An 18751-nucleotide genomic window follows, 5' to 3' on the forward strand; every position below is an offset into this window, starting at 1 on the left:
GATTGACATCAAATTGCACAATACATAAGCAGGCATTTAGCTGAGTAGCGTTATGCTGGTGGTCATGATTAACCATATCATCTCACATCTCAAAGTTCCTTTCTCCCTCAAATTTATCATCCCCTCAGCACACCCGTGCCATTTGCTTCAAATGCACCATGTCGCACCATGCACCCACATTAACTTAATGTCTAAAGGGGCTTTAAACCAAAAGATGGTGGTAGAGTCAGTAGGAGAGTTAACTGAAGGAAAGGTCAGTGAAGGTAGGCCTTGAGAAGGTAAAGTTGATAGAGAAAGAGAGAACATTTATAACACGAAAGGAGGCCATTCTGCACATGGCATGTTTCCGGCCAATAGTGGTATCATCACTGGAATGTTAATCCAGACATCTAGGTAATGTTCTGGGCACCTGGGTTCGAATTCTGCCATGGTAGATGTTAGAATTTGAATTCAATAAAAATCTGGAATTAGGAGAATATTGATGACCATGAATACATTATCAATTGTTGGAAAAACCCATCTTCATTTCAGGAAGGAAACTGCCATCCTTACCTGTTGTGGTCTACATATGACTCCAGACCCACAGCGATACAGTTGTCTCTTAACTGCCCTCTGGGTAATTAGGGATGAGCAATAAATGCCAGCCAGTGATGTCCTCATTCCATGAATGAATAAAATTCAACAAATACAACATTCCAGCCTTTGGTCTGCAGTTTAATAAGTTGCAGTATTTCTAACATGTCTTTTTTTAAATAGTATAAAGGTTTCTGCCTCGACCAACTTTTCAGGTAGTGAGTTCTAGATGCCCTCTAGCCTCAGGGTGAAGGTATTTGCCTCACCTCCTCTAGAATTTAGCTGAAATGAAGAGCTTTAGGAAGGGCATTGGAGTTGGAGTTTCACAGGAGGTTGCAGAATCAGCTCCTTGTTTGGTGTTCACATTATAAGTTCAATGACAATACAGTCCAATGTCCTCCTGAAGTTAACTGGCAGTCTTTATGTGAGACATGTTAAGTGTTTTTTCATCCTTCACCCAACCCACCATGCTCTACAAACCTATTTAGTGTAGCCGTGCACTGTTATGAAATATAGGAAGAGGTTGATGATTACATGTCAACGGAATTGATCACAGAGGTGGATCCTTTTGTACCCAATTAAACTTGGGGCTCAGAGAACAGAGCAAGAAAACTAATTCATATAATAAAACCAAGAACTGCCAATGCTGGAGAACTGAAACTCACAGAAAGTAAAAAACGCTGGAGAAACTCAACAGCAGAGAAAACAGAGTTAATGTTTTGAGTTCTGAAGTAGGGTCTTTGGGTCTTGAACTACTAACTTTGCTCTCTCTCCACAGATGCTGCCATTCTTGCTGAGTTTTGCCGGCAATTTCTGTTTTTATTTGAAGAAAACTCACTTGTCTGATATCCAGTCTTAATAAAGTTGTCACATCTCTGAGGAAGTGAATTGATGTAACGATGCCTCATGAGGAGAATTTTTAGACTGCTTGAGCCACTAAACAGCTCACAAATGCTACATACTCCTCTGTTCAATGCATCACAGAAGGTTCAAAATTCTACTGCTAACGTCACATCATCTCTCCGCATCATTTTTCCATCGTACAATATATAATATTTAACACTTGGTAATAATGACCCACTGCGATTAAAATGATCTAACTATATTTCATTGTTTCGATGGTGCTTTGTAGAACACACCTTTACTGTGCACAGATACAGAAAACCTTAGCAGGTCTGGCAGTATCTATGGAGGGAAAGTAGAGCTAACATTTCAAGTTCAGCAACCCTTCTTCAGAAATAGTTTCTCACGTAAAGAAAAGCCTCATCCAATGAAAACACATCAATAGTCATAATTATTGTACCAAATATGTACAATGCAGAAAATTCTACTGGACATCCTCTGCATCCTCTCCAAGGATGACATGTCTGGATAGTACATGGATGGGATTGTGCTGGTGGGATATGAGCTGAGAATGTGGTGCTGGAAATGCCCAGCAGGTCAGAAAACATCCTCGGAGCAGGAGAGTTGACATATTGGGCATAATTCCTTCATTATGCCCCAAATGGCAATTCTCCTGCTCCTCAGATGCTGCCTGATCTGCTGTTCTTTTCCAGCACCAGACTCTTGACTCTGATCTCCAATCCTTGTTTTCTCCTCCATGGTGGGACGTGAACCAGATGCAGGCACTGGGACTAGATTAGTTGTGAAAACTGGACAGCATGGCAAGTTGGGCCAAAGGGCCTGTTTTCTTGCTGTAAACCGATACGACTATATATTAATCTATGTGAGGCCTGACCAGCAATTTTAGCTCAACGTAACTTCCCTCATTTTGTACCTCATCATTATTACAGAGCTCTAATCTTTTAGAGTTATCCGAGAGCCAACAGAAATTAAATTGAGCACCATGCAACTGAGCTACAAAGAGACAGTTCAATTTCCCCTGGTGTGAGAGCTTGGCTTGTCACCAGGATGGGACGTATTAATCTATCAACAGGAACGTGGGCCAGGGATGCATTAAAACCTCAGAGGAAAGTTGGCAATCTTACAAGAATCCTGAGGTTTTTTTTCAAAAAAACAGCCTTAACAACCTGCCCATTAATTTTCAAAAAGTATTGCACTTAATATGATTCATCACCATCCATGTCACCTCAACTACTGAAGCTGTGAATGTCCATCTGTAGCAAGACCTGGACAATATCAATGTCCGGGGGTGGCACAGTACCTCAGTGGTTAACACTGCTACCTCACACCCTCGGTTGACTGTCTGTGTGGAGTTTGTATATTCTCCCCGTGTCTGCATGGCTTTCCTCCAGGTGCTCCCGTTTCCTCCCACAATCCAAAGATATGCAATTTAGGTGAATTGGTCATGCTAAATTGCCCATAGTATTCAAGGACATGTAGGTTAGATGCATTAGTCAGTGGCAAATATAGGATAATAGGATAGGGGAAAGGGTCTGGGTGGGCTATTCTTCAGAGGATCAGTGTGGACTTGCTGGGCTGAAGGGCCTGTTTCCATACTGTTGTGACCCCCCAGCCTCTCCATTCTGGTAAATGTTTATAATTGTATAGTTCAGTATATATTGCCTCTCCTTATTCTTACTCCCAAAATATTATCACCCTGTCTTCCTTTCAAATGTGGCAATGTTAAAATTAAATTATTTGGGGTTTTTTTCACCTTCCACTCGTGCTGTTGAAGGGATAGTTCCATCCCAGATCTGTGAGGCAGTACGGGCCCTTTAATAAACCCAGAAGAGAGACATTGAAACAGTATCCAGCACCAGCCATTCCGATCAAAGACACCATAACCACGGTCAGCACCTGGTTGAAAGAGAAAAGGCAATAATTCAGCAATACTCTTAGCCAAAGCAATCCGACATTCTGCCAATGAAGGCAAAATAAACTAAGGGAATTCTTACCACACGGCTCTTGCCATAAATTCTCGTTCGACAGTGACCATAGATGTTATCATTCCCAAAGCCAATGAACACCACGATTGGAAAAATCATCTGCAAAATAAAAACAGAACAATATATTCAATGGAATTGATAGTATCAGCAGCCCTCTCCATTTGGACCAAGTGGTGTTTCCATTCCCTGAAACTAATCATTCTGTCCTCTCTATGAAGGAGATTGCTATCTGTTCCTGGATCATGGAGTTAGTGTCCATGGGTTATGAAGTCAGGCTAAGTATAGAGTCTAGAGGCACCAAAACATCACCCGATGCCTCATGAGCTCCAACTGAACCCAGCAGCATTCTTCCAAGCCAGCTACCCCCTTCCTCATTCCCCTAACCCACCTACCCCCTTCCTCATTCTTCTAACACAGCTACCCCTTTCCTCATTCCCCTAACCCACCTACCCCCTTCCTCATTCCCCTAACCCACCTACCCCCTTCCTCATTCCCCTAACCCACCTATGCCCTTCCTCATTCTGCTCCCAGGAGGACCAATTCCAATACCAAACAACCCAGATGGCCTCCTTCTTCAAAGGTGCAATTTCCCCTCAGACGTGGTTGGCGATGCCCTCCACCACATCTCCTCCACTTCCCGCTCCTTCGCCCTTGAGTCCCGACCCTCCAATCGCCACCAGGACAGAACCACACTGGTCCTCACCTATCACCCCACCAACCTCCAGATACATTGTATCATCCTTCGTCATTTCCGCCACCTCCAAACAGACCCCACCACCAAGGATATATTTCCCTCCCCTCCCCTATCAGCGTTCCGGAAAGACCACTTCCTCCATGAGTCCCTCGTCAGGTCCACACCCCCCACCAACCCAACCTCCACTCCTGGCACCTTCCCCTGCAACCTCAAGAAATGCAAAACTTGCGCCCACACCTCCCCCCTCACTTCCCTCCAAGGCCCCAAGGGATCCTTCCATATCCGTCACAAATTCACCTGCACCTCCACAAACATCATTTACTGCATCCGCTGCACCCGATGTGGCCTCCTCTACATTGGGGAGACAGGCCACTACATACGGAACGTTTCAGAGAACACCTCTGGGACACCCGCACCAACCAACCCAACTGCCCTGTGGCTGAACACTTTAACTCCCCCTCCCACTCCGCCAAGGACATGCAGGTCCTTCGCCGCCTCTATCGGCAGACCATGGCAACACGACGCCTGGAGGAAGAGCACCTCATCTTCTGCCTAGGAACCCTCCAACCACAAGGGATGAAGGCAGATTTCTCCAGCTTCCTCATTTCCCCTCCCCCCACTCTATCTCAGTCCCAACCCTTGGACTTAGCACCGCCTTCTTGACCTGCAATCTTCTTCCTGACCTCTCCGCCCCCAACCCCTCTTCGGCCTATCACCCTCAACTTAACCCCCTTCCACTTATTACATTCGCAACGCCCCTCCCCCAAGTCCCACCTCCCTACCTTTTATCTTAGCCTGCTCAACACACCCTCTTCATTCCTGAAGAAGGGCTTAAGCCTGAAACGTCGATTCTCCTGCTCCTTGGAGGCTGCCTGACCTTCTGCACTTTTCCAGCAACACATTTTTCAGCTCATTCCTCTAACCCACTTACCCCTTCCTCATTCCCCTAACCCACCTACCCCCTTCCTCATTCCCCTAACCCACCTACCCCCTTCCTCATTCCCCTAACCCACCTACCCCCTTCCTCATTCCCCTAACACAGCTACCCCTTTCCTCAGTCCCCTAACCCACCTACCCCCTTCCTCATTCCACTAACCCACCTACCTCCTTCCTCATTTCCCTAACCCACCCACCCCCTTCCTCATTCTTCTAAACCACCTACCCCCTTCTTCATTCCTCTAACCCACCTACCCCCTTCGTCATTCCTCTAGTACACCTACCCCCTTCCTCATTCCCCTAACCCACCTACCCCCTTCCTCATTCCCCTAACCCACCTACCCCCTTCCTCATTCCACTAACCCACTTACCCCCTCCTTCATTCCCCTAACCCACCTACCTCCTTCCTCACTCCCCTAAACCACCTATCCCGTTCCTCATTCCCCTAACCCACCTACCCCCTCCTTCATTCCTCTAACCCACTTACCCCCTTCCTCATTCCTGTACCCACCTACCCCCTCCTTCATTCCTCTAACCCACCTACCCCCTCCTTCATTCTCCTAACCCACCTACCCCCTTCCTCATTCCTCTAGCCCACCTACCCCCTTTCTCATTCCCCTAACCCACCTACCCCCTTCCTCATTCCTCTAGCCCACCTACCCCCTTTCTCATTCCCCTAACCCACCTACCCCCTTCCTCATTCCTCTAGCCAACCTACCCCCTTCCTCATTCCCCTAACCCACCTACCCCCCTTCCCCATTTCCCTAACCCACCGACCCCTTCCTCATTCCTCTAACCCACCTACCCCCTCCTTCATTCTCCTAACCCACCTACCCCCTTCCTCATTCCTCTAGCCAACCTACCCCCTTTCTCATTCCCCTAACCCACCTACCCTAACCCCTTCCTCATTCCCCTAACCCACCTATGTCTTCCTCATTCCCCTAACCCACCTACCCCCTTCCCCATTTCCCTAACCCACTGACCCCTTCCTCATTCCTCTAACCCACTGACCCTTTCCTCATTCCCCTAACCCACCTACTGCCTTCCTCATTCCTCTAACCCACCTACCCCCTTCCTCTTTCCTCTAACTCAGTTACCCACTCATTTCTCTAAGCCAGTTACCCCTTCCTTTCTTGACACATTTACCCCTCACATCTCTAACCTTTTTACCCCTTCTTCCTCTGAACCCAGTCGCCCCTTACTTTTCTAACCCAGTTACTCCCTTTTTCTCTTACCCAATAACCCCTTATTTCTCTAATCCAGTTACCGCCTCACTCTCCAACTCTGCTATTCCTCTAACCAATCATCCAGTGTTCCATCACTGATAGTTTCACACTTATTGATACAGATGTTCGGATCTTTCACTGAAAGGAACATCAATATAATCATCTTTGGATTGAAATCATGTTTGAAATACCCTCAGAGAATAAACAGAGCACATTGTTCTCAGAAAAAAGGGCAATACAGCGGCACAGAGCACAGTGTTCAGCACTGCTGCCTCACAGAGCCAGGGACATGGCTTTGATCCCACCTTTGGGTCACTGCCTGTGTAGAGTTTGCACATTCTCCCTGTATCTGCGATGGTCTCCTCTGGGGATTTTGGTTTCCTCCCACAGTCCAAAGATGGACAGTTTAGTTGCCGGCTAGGTGGGTTAACCATGGGAAATGCAGGGTTACAGTGATAGTGTTGGGAATGAGTCTGGCTAGAATGGTCTTCAGAGGGTCAGTGAGGACTCAATGGGCTGACTGGTCTCTTTCTGCACTGTAAGGATGCTATGTCTATGAAAACAGATGGAAATGTTCAGCATCAAAACGGTTCATCCAAGGAAGAACCCCATCACTTAATTGAATACATTGAAAAGTCAGCACATGAAAACTGTGGATGTTTAATCTCGTTTTATGTTGAGAGACATCTGTTCCTCTGAGCAGATTAAGCATGGACTAAATGTTGTCATGGAAACTGAAACCCCGTGCTGAGGTCGCACCTTCAGGAGAGGAGGGGAAACAGGGGATGAGAAAGCATTAGTCAGCAACTTAACAATGAACCATTATCAGAGACTGACGGTGGTTTTGGGTTCCATCATCACACATGAAGCATATCTTACAAACTGCTCTGTAAAGAAGGTGCAATGAAACAGCAACGTTTTGAATGGGGCATCTCCATTACCACTCTAATCCTGTACAGGACTGTGATTAACCATAGTGCTTACAAGAAGAGCAACTTATTTAAATAGCAATGCTGAAGAATTAAAATACCTAAGTTGCATCAAGCAATACATTACAAATGAAACTTCACAGGAATATTTTCTTTTCATCCTTGCTTTCCTCTCCTGGATTTAATGAACTAACTGGGTGGAGCAAAATTGGTCCAACAAAATATCCAAACTAGGACAGCACTGTTTTTCAAACAGTACCCATTTGGTTTAGTGAATCCAGCAATGACAAAGAAAGGGATAGGCAAATTATTGAATTACGCAGTAGAGATGGAGATCACTCAGCCCATTGTGATCACATGCTAGCATGTTGAAGGAGATAGATCAGAGTGGTGCTGGAAAAGCACAGCTGTTCAGGCAGCATCCGAGGAGCAGGAAAATTGCCGTTTCGGGCAAAAGCCCTTCATCAGGAATAGAGGCAGAGTGCCTGTAGGGTGGAGAGATAAATGAGAGGAGGGTGGGGTGGAGAGAAAGTAGCATAGAGTACAATAGGTGAATGTTGAAAGAGCTATGTAATTAGTATCATTTTCTCTCCAGCTCTGTCTTCACAGTCTTGCTATTTCTATCTCCCTTTCCAGAATATTTTTGATTCCCATTTAAAACTTACTATTGCAAGACTCTTTCAGATAACACATACCAAATTATAACAATTAAAATTTACACTCCCTTATGGTTCCTGCACCAACTCTCTTAAATCAGCAAAATGTTTTCTCGTTAAATAGTAAAAACAGCAAATGATGGAAATGCACAGTAAGTCAGGTTAGTATCTTAATTGGAAAGATAGATGATTTATTAACTTACGACCTCCAAAATCAATGCAACCTTTCCATTTGAAACATAAATCGTTTTACAATGCGTCTTCTAATTTTCTAAAATAAAACAGAGAAATGCAGATGCTGGAGATCTGGAACAAAAACAGAAATTGCTGGAGAAATTCAGCAGCTCTGGCAGCATCTGTGGGAAGATAGGCAAGAGTTAATGGTGGCTGTTCATCAGAACTGTTAAAGCTAGGAAAATATGGTATTTGTGCTGAAGACTAGATTAGATTACTTACAGTGTGGGAACAGGCCCTTCGGCCCAACAAGTCCACACCGACCCGCCGAAGCGCAACCCACCCATACCCCTACATTTACCCCTTACCTAACACTACGGGCAATTTAGCATGGCCAATTCACCTGACCCGCACATCTTTTGGACTGTGGGAGGAAACCGGAGCAAACCCACTCAGACACGGGGAGAACGTGCAAACTCCGCACAGCCAGTCGCCTGAGTCGGGAATTGAACCCAGGTCTCAGGCGCTGTGAGGCAGCAGTGCTAACCACTGTGCCACCGTGCCGCCCGAGGAATGAAAGCCGCCATTTCTGTCAGCTGCAGTCAGATGCCACTATGAGCCACATATTCTCCCCCCCCCCCCACCTCCCTTAACTGCCTTCTATAGAGAGCATTCCCTCTGTCTCAGTGGTCCATTCCTCCTCTATTCCCCTCATGTTCCGAAAACCCAATGGTGCCGTCACAAGCAGCCCATTGACTTCCTCCTTCCCCACTCTCCAAGGTCCCAGCCACTTCTTCCAGGTGGAGCAATGATTTACCTGCACTTCACACAGTCTGCTGTATTCCCCACTCACACTGTGTTCTCCTCTACATTGGTGAAATGAAACACTCTGGCTGACCATTTTGCAGAACACCTACGTTCTGTCTGCAAAAATGACCCTGAGCTTTCAGTTGCTTCAACACACACCCACCCAGTTCTCTGTCCCGGGCTTGCTGCAGTGTTAAAGCAAGCCTCAGCACATTTCATTTTCCAACTGGGGACCCTGCAGCCTTCAAGATTCGACATCGAGTATGATCATTTTAGAGCCTGATTCCTTTTTTTTAATCACCCCTACACCCAGTCCTGTTATGATATGGGCTGATTTTAACACAGTCACCCATTCTCACCTAATCCCAGGTCCACCACCACATGATATGGTTGTAATCAGCACAGCTCACCCATTTTCTCCTACTCTTGAGTCTTATTATCACTTATCCCACTTTTTCACTGTCCTGGCCTGCTATCCTTAATATCCTTGTTAACCTACCCCTTTCATATCATTGAATCCCGACAGTGTGGAAGCAGGCCACTTGTCAACCTTCCAAAGAGTACCCCACCTACACTGCCTTATCCCTGTAGCCCTGCATATCCCATGGCCAATCCACCTAATCTGCACAACATTGTAATGTGGGAGAAACTGGAGGAAACCCACACAGACACTGGAAGAAAGTACAAACTCTACACAGACCGTCATCCAAGGCTGGAATCAAACCCAAGTCCCTGCCGCTGTGAGCCAGAAGTGCTAACCACTGAGCCAACTTGCCTCTCTCTTTCTCTCTCTTTCGGCTCCATCTCCACCTATCCATTCACCTCCCCCCTTCTCTCACTCAACTTGGTCTATAGCATAAATACCTACCTTTTCCTAGCTGCTAACAGTTCTGATCAAGGCTCACTGGACATGAAATGTTAACCCCGCTTACCCATCATTGGCTTCAGTCAAAGGCTTTCTACAAGAGATACCCACCAATATTCCACCTCCACCGATTCCTTCAAAAAACCACACCACGGAGGTGAGTTGGTCTCTCTCTGCGAACTTTGTCTCCCCATTTGGGAAATAGAGCACAATGTCAGCCAAAAAACATAAAATCGCAAGAGGGATCAGAGTGATGCCAATGCACCGGGCATAATTTCCAGAACACTTGGTGTTCTCCTCTGCCTTTGGAACACCTGCCTTGTTGTTTAACTCTTGAGTAGTCATCTTGCAAATGAGGAATTGTGTTTTAGTTAGCTTGTGGGTCATTAAATACTTACGATTACACGGGTGTGTCTCTGCTAGAATAAACTTTTCAGATATGCCATTGAAAACAGTGGCCCCAGTGATGCATAGGATATCACAGTCCACACTCATAATCTGTAAAACTGAAAGGTTTGGACCTGACTAAGCAAAAAAAAATCACTCCCACAAACTCTCAATTCCAATTGTATGGCATTCCCAGTTTACATCTTATGAAGTTGATACACAATTTGAATTCAGGGAACATAAAAAATAAGAAATAGGAGCAGGAGTATGCATCTAGCCCCTCAAGCCTGCTCCACCATCTAATAAGATTATGGCTGATCTTTTCAATGGACTCAGCTCCACTAACCCACCCTCTCACCGTATCCCATTATTCCTTAACTGTTCAAGAATCTATCTAGCTTTGCATAAAATAATTCAAAGGTTCAAGGAAAAAGCCCAAACTCTGGAGGTCAGAAAACTTACCTCATATTTATGTCAGGGTTGAAGATATAGGGATATCATTTTGGATTGAGAGGAGTTGAAATTCATTCACCCTGAGAGTAATGAAATTCTCTCTTACAGAAAGCAGTTGAGGTCAAGACACTGAATTGTTTTGAAAGAGATAGATGTAGGTCTTTGGGCTAATGGGATTATAGGGTGTGGGGCAAAAGCTACAATAGGAGACACTGGGTTGGACAACGAACCATGATCACATTAAATGGCAGAGATGGCTTGAAGGACCAGGAGACAGTGAGGGTTGCAGATGCTGGAAGCCGAAGTCAATAGATGTGAAGCTGGAAAAGCACAGTAGGTCAGACAGCATCCGAGCAGCAGGAAAGTCAATGTTCTGGGGCAGAAGGGCCAAATGGCCTACTCCTGTTCCTCTATTCTGCTCTGTTTCAATGTCTATGTTTCGATCTGTAACCACTTAGAGTCAAAGAGATGTACAGCTTGGAAACAGACCCTTCAGTCCAACTCGTCTGTGCCGACCAGATATCCTAACCTAATCTAGTCCCATTTGCCAGTATTTGGCCCAAATCCCTCTAAAACCTTCCTTTTTCATATACCCATCCAGTTGCTTTTTAAATGCTGTAACTGTACCAGCCTCCCACCACTTCCTCTGGCAGCTCATAAGGTTTGAAACCGTTTTACTAAATCCGGAGACATAACAGATGTGTAAAATTGCCATACGTCTGCAACAAACTACATAAAAACGTGAGTTCACAGGACCCGAAACGTTAACTCTGATCTCTCCCCATGGATGCTGCCAGACCTGCTGAGCTTTTTCAGTAATTTCTGTTTTTGTTTCTGATTTCCAGCATCTGCAGTTCTTTCAGTTTTTCTGTGAAAATGTAATTCGAAATGCATAAAGGCCGATAAATCCCCAGGACCTGATCAGAAGCTAAAGAAGTGACTGCTGGGCCTCTTGCTGAGATATTTGTATCATCGATAGTCACAGGTGAGGTGCCGGAAGACTGGAGTTTGGCCAACGTGGTGCCACTGTATAAAAAGAGCGATAAAGGCAAGCCAGGGAACTATAGACAGGTGAGCCTGACCTCGGTTGTGGGCAAATTGTTGGAGGGAATCCTGAGGGACAGGATGTACATGTATTTGGAAAGGCAAAGACTGATTAGGGATAGTCAACATGTCTTACAAACTTGATTGAGTTTTTTGAGAAAGTAACAAAGAGGATTGATGAGGGCAGAAAGGTACATGTGATCTATATGGACTTCCGTAAGGCTTTCGACAAGGTTCCCCATGGGAGACTGGTTAGAAAGGTTAGATACCATGGAATACAAGGAGAACTAGCCATTTGGATACAGCACAGGTTCAAAGGTAGAAGACAGAGGGTGGTGGTGAAGGGTTGGTTTTCAGACTGGAGGCCTGTGACCAGTGGAGTGCCGCAAGAATCAGTGCTGGGCCCTCTACTTTTTGTAATTTACATAAATGATTTGGATGCGAGCATAAGAGGTACGTACACTTAGTAAGTTTGTGGGTGACACCAAAATTGGAGGTGCAGTGGACAGCAAAGAAGGTTACCTTAGATTACAACAGGATCTGGACCAGATGGGCCAATGGGCTGAGAAGTGGCAGATGGAGTTTAATTCAGATAAATGCGATGTGCTGCATTTTGGGAAAACAAATCAGAGCAGGACTTATACACTTAATGGTAAGGTCCTAGAGAGTGTTGCTGAACAAAGAGACCTTGGAGTGCAGGTTCATCGCTCCTTGAAAGTAGAGTCAGAGGTAGATAGGATAGTGAAGGAGGTATTTTGTATGCTTTCCTTTATTGGTCAGAGTATTGAGTACAGGAGTTGGGAGGTCATGTTGCGGCTGTACAGGATATTGGTTAGGCCACTGTTGGAATATTGCGTGCAATTCTGGTCTCCTTCCCAGCGGAAAGATGTTGTGAAGCTTGAAAGGATTCAGAAAAGATTTACAAGGATGTTGCCAGGGTTGGAGGATCTGAGCTATAGGGAGAGTCTGAATAGGCTGGGGCTGTTTTCCCTGGAGCGTCAGAGGCTGAGGGGTGACCTTATAGAGGTTTACAAAATTATGAGGGGCATGGATATGATAAATAGACAAAATCTTTTCCCTGGGGTCGGGGAGTCCAGAACTAGAGGGCATAGGTTTAGGGTGAGCGGGGAAAGATATAAAAGGGGCAACTTTTTCATGCAGAGGGTGGTACGTGTATGGAATAAGCTGCCAGAGGAAGTGGTGGAGGCTGGTACAATTGCAGCATCTAAGAGGCATTTGGATGGGTATATGAATAGGAAGGGTTTGGAGGGAAATGGGCCAGGTCCTGGCAGGTGAGACTAGATTGGGTTGGAATATCTGGTCGGCATGGACAGTTGGACCGAAGGATCTGTTTCCAAGCTGTACATCTCTATGATTCTATGACTCTACGAAATAAGGTCATTCACATCCTCTAGAAGCCAGCAACTGCCTTCAGCCTCTGAAGCTCAGTTATCAATGAGTATAATTGTATCATATAGAATAATAAACTGAGGAGGCATCGGGATTAGCTGATAGAGAAACGGCAGCGGAAATGGCATACATCACTGACAGGCCATCACTGATTTGATTTTAATTTCACTTTGATTTAATTTATTATTGTCACATAGACCGAGATACAGTGAAAAGTATTGTTTTGTGTGCTAACCTACTTTACATCAGAACATCAGGGTAATAGAACAGAATACAGAATATAGTGCTACAGCTACAGAGAAGGTACAGAAAAAGGTCAACTCTAATATATGAGTGGTCCATTCATAATCCTGATAACATCAGGGAAAAAGCTGTTCTTAAATCTGTTGATATAAGTTTTCAAACGTTTGTATATTTTGCCTGATGGAAGAGAGTGGAAGAGAGGATAACTGGGGAGGGAGGGGTCTTTGATGATGATGTCTGCCTTCCCAAGGCAGTGGAGGAGACAGAATTAGAAAGAAGGCAATTGCAGGTTGATTGAATGGATAGAAAAACCCATGTAAAGATAGCTTTTCAGTGTGACTGGGAGTGCCCAGCAGTGTCATATAGGCCCTGTCCTAGTCTGTATGGTTCACTGGGGAGGGGGGAGAATCTTTCGGATATGATGCTGTAAGGAGTGACGTTCAAATTTGGAGGTGGTACTAAAACAAGTAAAATGCATAAAGGAACTCCAAAGGAAGGCAGGATGTAACTTTGATAGTGAAATTGACAAAAGAAAAACAAAGTAAATGCAAATCAATGCCAATAAACAGGAATTGGAATAGGCCATTCGGTCCCTCAAATCTGCTCCACCACTCATTAAGTTGGTGATCCAACATTCCTCACGTTCACTTTGCTGCCCTTTTTCTGTAACCCTTGATCCTCTACTCATCAAGAATCTATCTATCTCTTCCTTTAATATTCAGGAATACAGCGAGAGTGCGGTAAGTGGCGTTGAAATGCCCATCAGCCATGATTGAATGGCAGAGTGAACTCAATGGGCTGAATGGCTTTACTTCCACTCCCATGTCTTCTGGTCTTATGGTCTTAACTATACCTTAGGATTTTACCCCTCAACAGCAGGGAGTTCCAAAGACTCTCAACCCTCTGAGAGAACAAATTCTTCCTCATCCTACTCATTGGTGTTCCTCTATTCTGAGACTGAGCACTCTGGTCCTAGCTGTCCCATGAGGGGAAACATCCTCTCAACATTCACCCTGTCAAGCTTCTGAAGAATCTTGTATGTTTCAATAAGATCATAATTTGTTCTTTTAGATGCCAGTGAGTTGAGTCCCAAACTGTTTAACCTTTGCTCATAAGACAATCCTTCCAAATCAGAGATCATCCTTGTGAACCTTATCTGAACTGCCTCCAATGAAATGACACCTTTCCTTTTGAAAAAAGGGGCCAAGGCTGCTCACATTACTCCAGATGTGGTCTCCCCAGCACCTGGTACAGCTGCAGTAAGACACCTGTGCGCTAGCTTTCTGCATTTCATGCAACAGTTCCCCTAAGTCCCTCTATGAGGCAGCCTTCTGCAATTTCTCCACTTATATACAAAGCTATCCATCTTCCAATACTCCTCATGCCCCATATACCTCTAGTATTCAGCTGACCCTTTATAGCCACTATGCTAACTCAACCCCATCTTATATCCTCCATGGAACAGCATTTGCCCTTCCAACCCCATGCTAAATCACCTACTTAGTTCACCAGGATGTTGCCTGAGATGGAGAAATTAAGCTACAAGGAGAGACTGGAGAAGTTTGGATTGTTTTCTTCAGTCAGAAGTCACATGACACCAGGTAATAGTCACTTCACCTGATGAAGGGGCAGTGCTCCAAAAGCTTGTCATTTTAAATAAACCTGCTGGACTATAACCTGGTGTCATGTGACTTCTGACTTTGTCCACCCCAGTCCAACACCAGCATCTCCACATCACATTTTCTTTCAAGACAAAAGGTGAGGACTGCAGATGCTGGAAATTAGAGTCAAAATTGGAGTGGTGCTTTAAAAGCACAGCAGGTCAGGCAGCATCTGAGGAGCAGGAAAATCGACGTTTCGGGTAAAAGCCCTTCATCAGGAATTCGTTTTTGCCCGAAACGTCGATTTTCCTGCTCCTCAGATGCTGCCTGACCTGCTGTGCTTTTCCAGCACCACTCTAATCTAGACGATTTCTTTAAAGCAGAGAAGGTTGAGGGAGGAGCATGATTGAGGTATACAAGGTTGTGAGGGGAATGGACAGGGTGAACAGAGAGCAGCTGGTCCCCCTTGGCTGAGGGGCCAATCATGAGAGGAGACAGTTTTAGGGTGAAGGGGAGGAGATTTAGTGAGATTTGGGACAAATATACTTATTCACTCGGTGGATGCTTGGAATCTGGAATGGGACGGTAATGGAGGATGGAAAACATACAACCTTTCAAAAATATTTGGGTGAGTGCTTCAAATATCATAACATGCAAGGAAATAGAACAAGTGCAGGAAATTGGGATTAGCACGCTTTTAATGTAATTATGTCAGTGTAGACTCGATAGGCCGAAAGGCCTTTTCTCTGCTGTATGAATCTATTACCGAACATGGGCATTACTCAGGAGACATTCTGACAGACAATAAAGTTTCCAGCCTATTGATTATGTCATTCATGAAAAAAATGCACTTTAATTGTTACTGAAATAAAAATCAAGATACTGAAATTGCTTCATCTAATCCCTTACATCACCATCTCACTCAAGCGCTTAATACCACACGTCAACAAATGTTTCCATTAAATAAGCAGTTGGAGCTGTCCATCAAGTGGAAGCAAGTGGTCTGAAATAACTAGCATTTGTTTTTAACTCCACCTTGACAGTCCCGATGCACTTTCCTTTTTACTATTTACTCATTTGTGGGATGTGGACATCGCTGACTGACCCGTCCCTAGTTGCCCTTCAGAAATTGGTGGTGAGCTTGAACAGCTGCAGTCCACCTGCAGTGGGGTGATCCACAATGCCCTTTGAAAGGGAATTCCAGGATTTTGATCCAGCAACAGTGAAGGAACGGCGATATATTTCCAGGTCAGGATGGTGAGTGGAGGGGAACGTGAAGGTTGTGGTGTTCCCACGTATTTGCTGCCTTTGTCCTTCTCGATGGAAGTGCCGTGGGTTTGGAAGTTTCTGTCTGAGAATCTTTGGTGAATTTCTGCAGTGTATCGTGCAAATAGTACACACTGCTGCTACTGAGCACTAATGGTGGAGGGAGTGGATGCTTGTGGATTTGGTGCCAATTAAGTGGTCTGTTTTGTCCTTGATGGTGTCAAGCTTCTTGAGTGTTGTTGGGAGTGCACCCATTCGGGCAAATGGAGATAATTTCATCATACTCCTGACTTGTGCCTTGTAGTTGGTGGACAGCCTTTGTGGAGTCAGAAAGTTACTCACCACAGTATTTGTAGCCTCTGACCTACTCTTGCAATAATTGTGTTTATGTGGTGAGTCCAGTTGTGTTTCTGGTCAATAATAACCCCCAGGATTTTGGCAGTGGGGGATACAGTGTTGGTAACACCATTGAATATCAATGGGCAGTGGTTAGATTGTCTCTTATTGGTGCTAGTTTTAGCCTGGTATTTGTGTGGCGCGAACGTTACTTGTTACTCGTCAGCCCCAGCCTGGATATTGTCCAGATCTTGTTGCATTTGGATGTGGGCTTCAGTGTATGAGGGGTTGTGAATGGTGCTGAACAGTGTGCAATCATGCAGACATTCCTTTTTCACAATCCCAAAAGTTTAGATTAGATTAGATTACTTACAGTGTGGAAACAGGCCATTTGGCCCAACAAGTCCACACCGATCTGCTGAAGCGCAACCCACCCAGACCCATTCCCTTACATTTACCCCTTCAGCTAACACTACAGGCAATTTAGCATGGCCAATTCACCTAACCTGCACGTTTTTGGATTGTGGGAGGAAACTGGAGCACCCAGAGGAAACCCACGCAGACACGGGGAGAATGTGCAAACTCCACATAGTCGCCTGAGGGGGGAATTGAACCCAGGTCTCTGGCGCCATGAGGTAGCAGTGCTAACCACTGTGCCACTGTGCCACCCATACCTTACCTAAGCCAATGGTGTCTCAGGGCCATTTGCAAAGGTGTACATTCCAAACATAAAACATTCCTCTAATCTTTACCCTTCCCATCCTTCTCACTCTCACAGTCCCCTTGCGCCAACACATACAACATAACATGTTTTATCAATACCCCATGGGTCCTAGAACCAATGTGCTGACTTCTAGCCTACACCCATTCACCTATCACTAACCATGCTAACTAATTGAGTATCCAGATGAGTACAGCTCCAACAGCACTCACAAATCTCAACACCATCCATGACACATTATTATTCCTTCATAAAACTGACTCAAAATCCTGCAATTCCCTCCCAAAAAGCATTCTGGTGTACCTACTGACAGCAACAGTTCACGAAGGCAGCTAGCTCCCTACCATCTTTTTCAGGGCAATTAAGGACAGCCAATAAATACTGACCTAGCCGGCAATGTCGCATCCCATGAACAAATTTCCATAGGGGAAAACCATATATTACTTAAATTTCTGTCACTTAGACTGACACTCTATTGAGACAGGCACTGCCATTGATAAATACACAGCTTGACACATGTTGATACTTCTTGACAGGCCAACACTTGTCAACAGGAATGGTGATATATTTGCGAGTGGAGACAGTGAAAGCTTGGAGGGGAATATGTATCTGTTCCCCTGGTCCTACTAGGCCAGGTTTGGAAGGTTCTGTTTATATCCTTTTTGCAGAGCAGGGAGTTGCCATTGTCTCCGCTTTACAACTGAATTTGAACCTATCTCTTATTCTCTGTCATTACCATTAGCAGCTACTTTCGCACTGGGCCTCTACACCATCTGCCCTCTTGCTACTCCTTGGAATGATCTGCCAGAGGAAGTGTTGGAGGCTGATGCAATTATGACATTTAAAAGGCATCTGGATGGGTATATGAATAGGAAAGGTTTAGAGGGATATGGGCCAAGTGCTGGCAAATGGGACTAAATTAGATTAGGATATCTGGTCGGCATGGATGAGTTGGACCGAAGGGTCTGCTTCCATGCTGTACATCTCTATGACTCTCTCAATCTATGATTTAGTGAAAGCAAGTAACTGCTTTAGCAGGTAAATCACATGCTAAGTCGGAAAAAGTTGAAAGAGTCAGTTTAATAGGGATGCAGATTTCCAACAAAGGTGTTTTGCAGCAGCATTATCAGATAATGTTTGCAAACAAGCAATGATAGGATAACTGACACAACTGAGTCAAAGAGGAAGCTCTTAAGAAATGTCTGGAAGGAGCAAAGAGGGAGGGAGGGAGGCAGTAAGGATCAGGGAGGATTTTCACAGCTCAGCTGACTGTATGGTGGCCAGTGGCGGAGCAATGAAAATCAGAAGGTGGAATCAGAGGATTGCAGAGAGACTGAGGTTGGAGAGAGAGTACAGTGTGGACGCTGTTTGTGTGTATATGTATCAATGGAAAGTGTCTGGGGGTTTTTTCATTAAATATGAAAACACTATGGAATTTTCAATTGTGGGCATTTAAACATGATAAGTGATTTAAAAAAATTGTTTTTATTCATTTCACAGAATGTGAATGTTCACTGGCCAGGCCAGCATTTATTGCCCAGAGGGCAGTCAAGAGTCAATGACATTGCTGTGGGTCTGGAG

General features: G+C 45.0%; 1 protein-coding gene across 1 annotated transcript in view; it reads right to left on the reverse strand.

Moving 5' to 3' along the window:
• The window catches only part of tm4sf18 (transmembrane 4 L six family member 18), a 30015-nt gene extending 19961 nt beyond the window's left edge, over window positions 1-10054 (reverse strand). The window contains exons 1-3 of the mRNA XM_060834379.1: window positions 9821-10054; window positions 3432-3521; window positions 3191-3333 (exon numbers count right to left, since the gene is read on the reverse strand). Of these exons, the coding sequence (XP_060690362.1) occupies window positions 3191-3333; window positions 3432-3521; window positions 9821-10054 (467 nt within the window). The remainder of the gene's footprint in view (window positions 1-3190; window positions 3334-3431; window positions 3522-9820) is intronic.
• Between the last annotated feature and the right edge of the window lie 8697 nt (window positions 10055-18751).

The sequence above is a fragment of the Hemiscyllium ocellatum genome, chromosome 13 (assembly GCF_020745735.1).
Source record: "Hemiscyllium ocellatum isolate sHemOce1 chromosome 13, sHemOce1.pat.X.cur, whole genome shotgun sequence".
Taxonomy (NCBI): Eukaryota; Metazoa; Chordata; class Chondrichthyes; order Orectolobiformes; family Hemiscylliidae; genus Hemiscyllium; species Hemiscyllium ocellatum.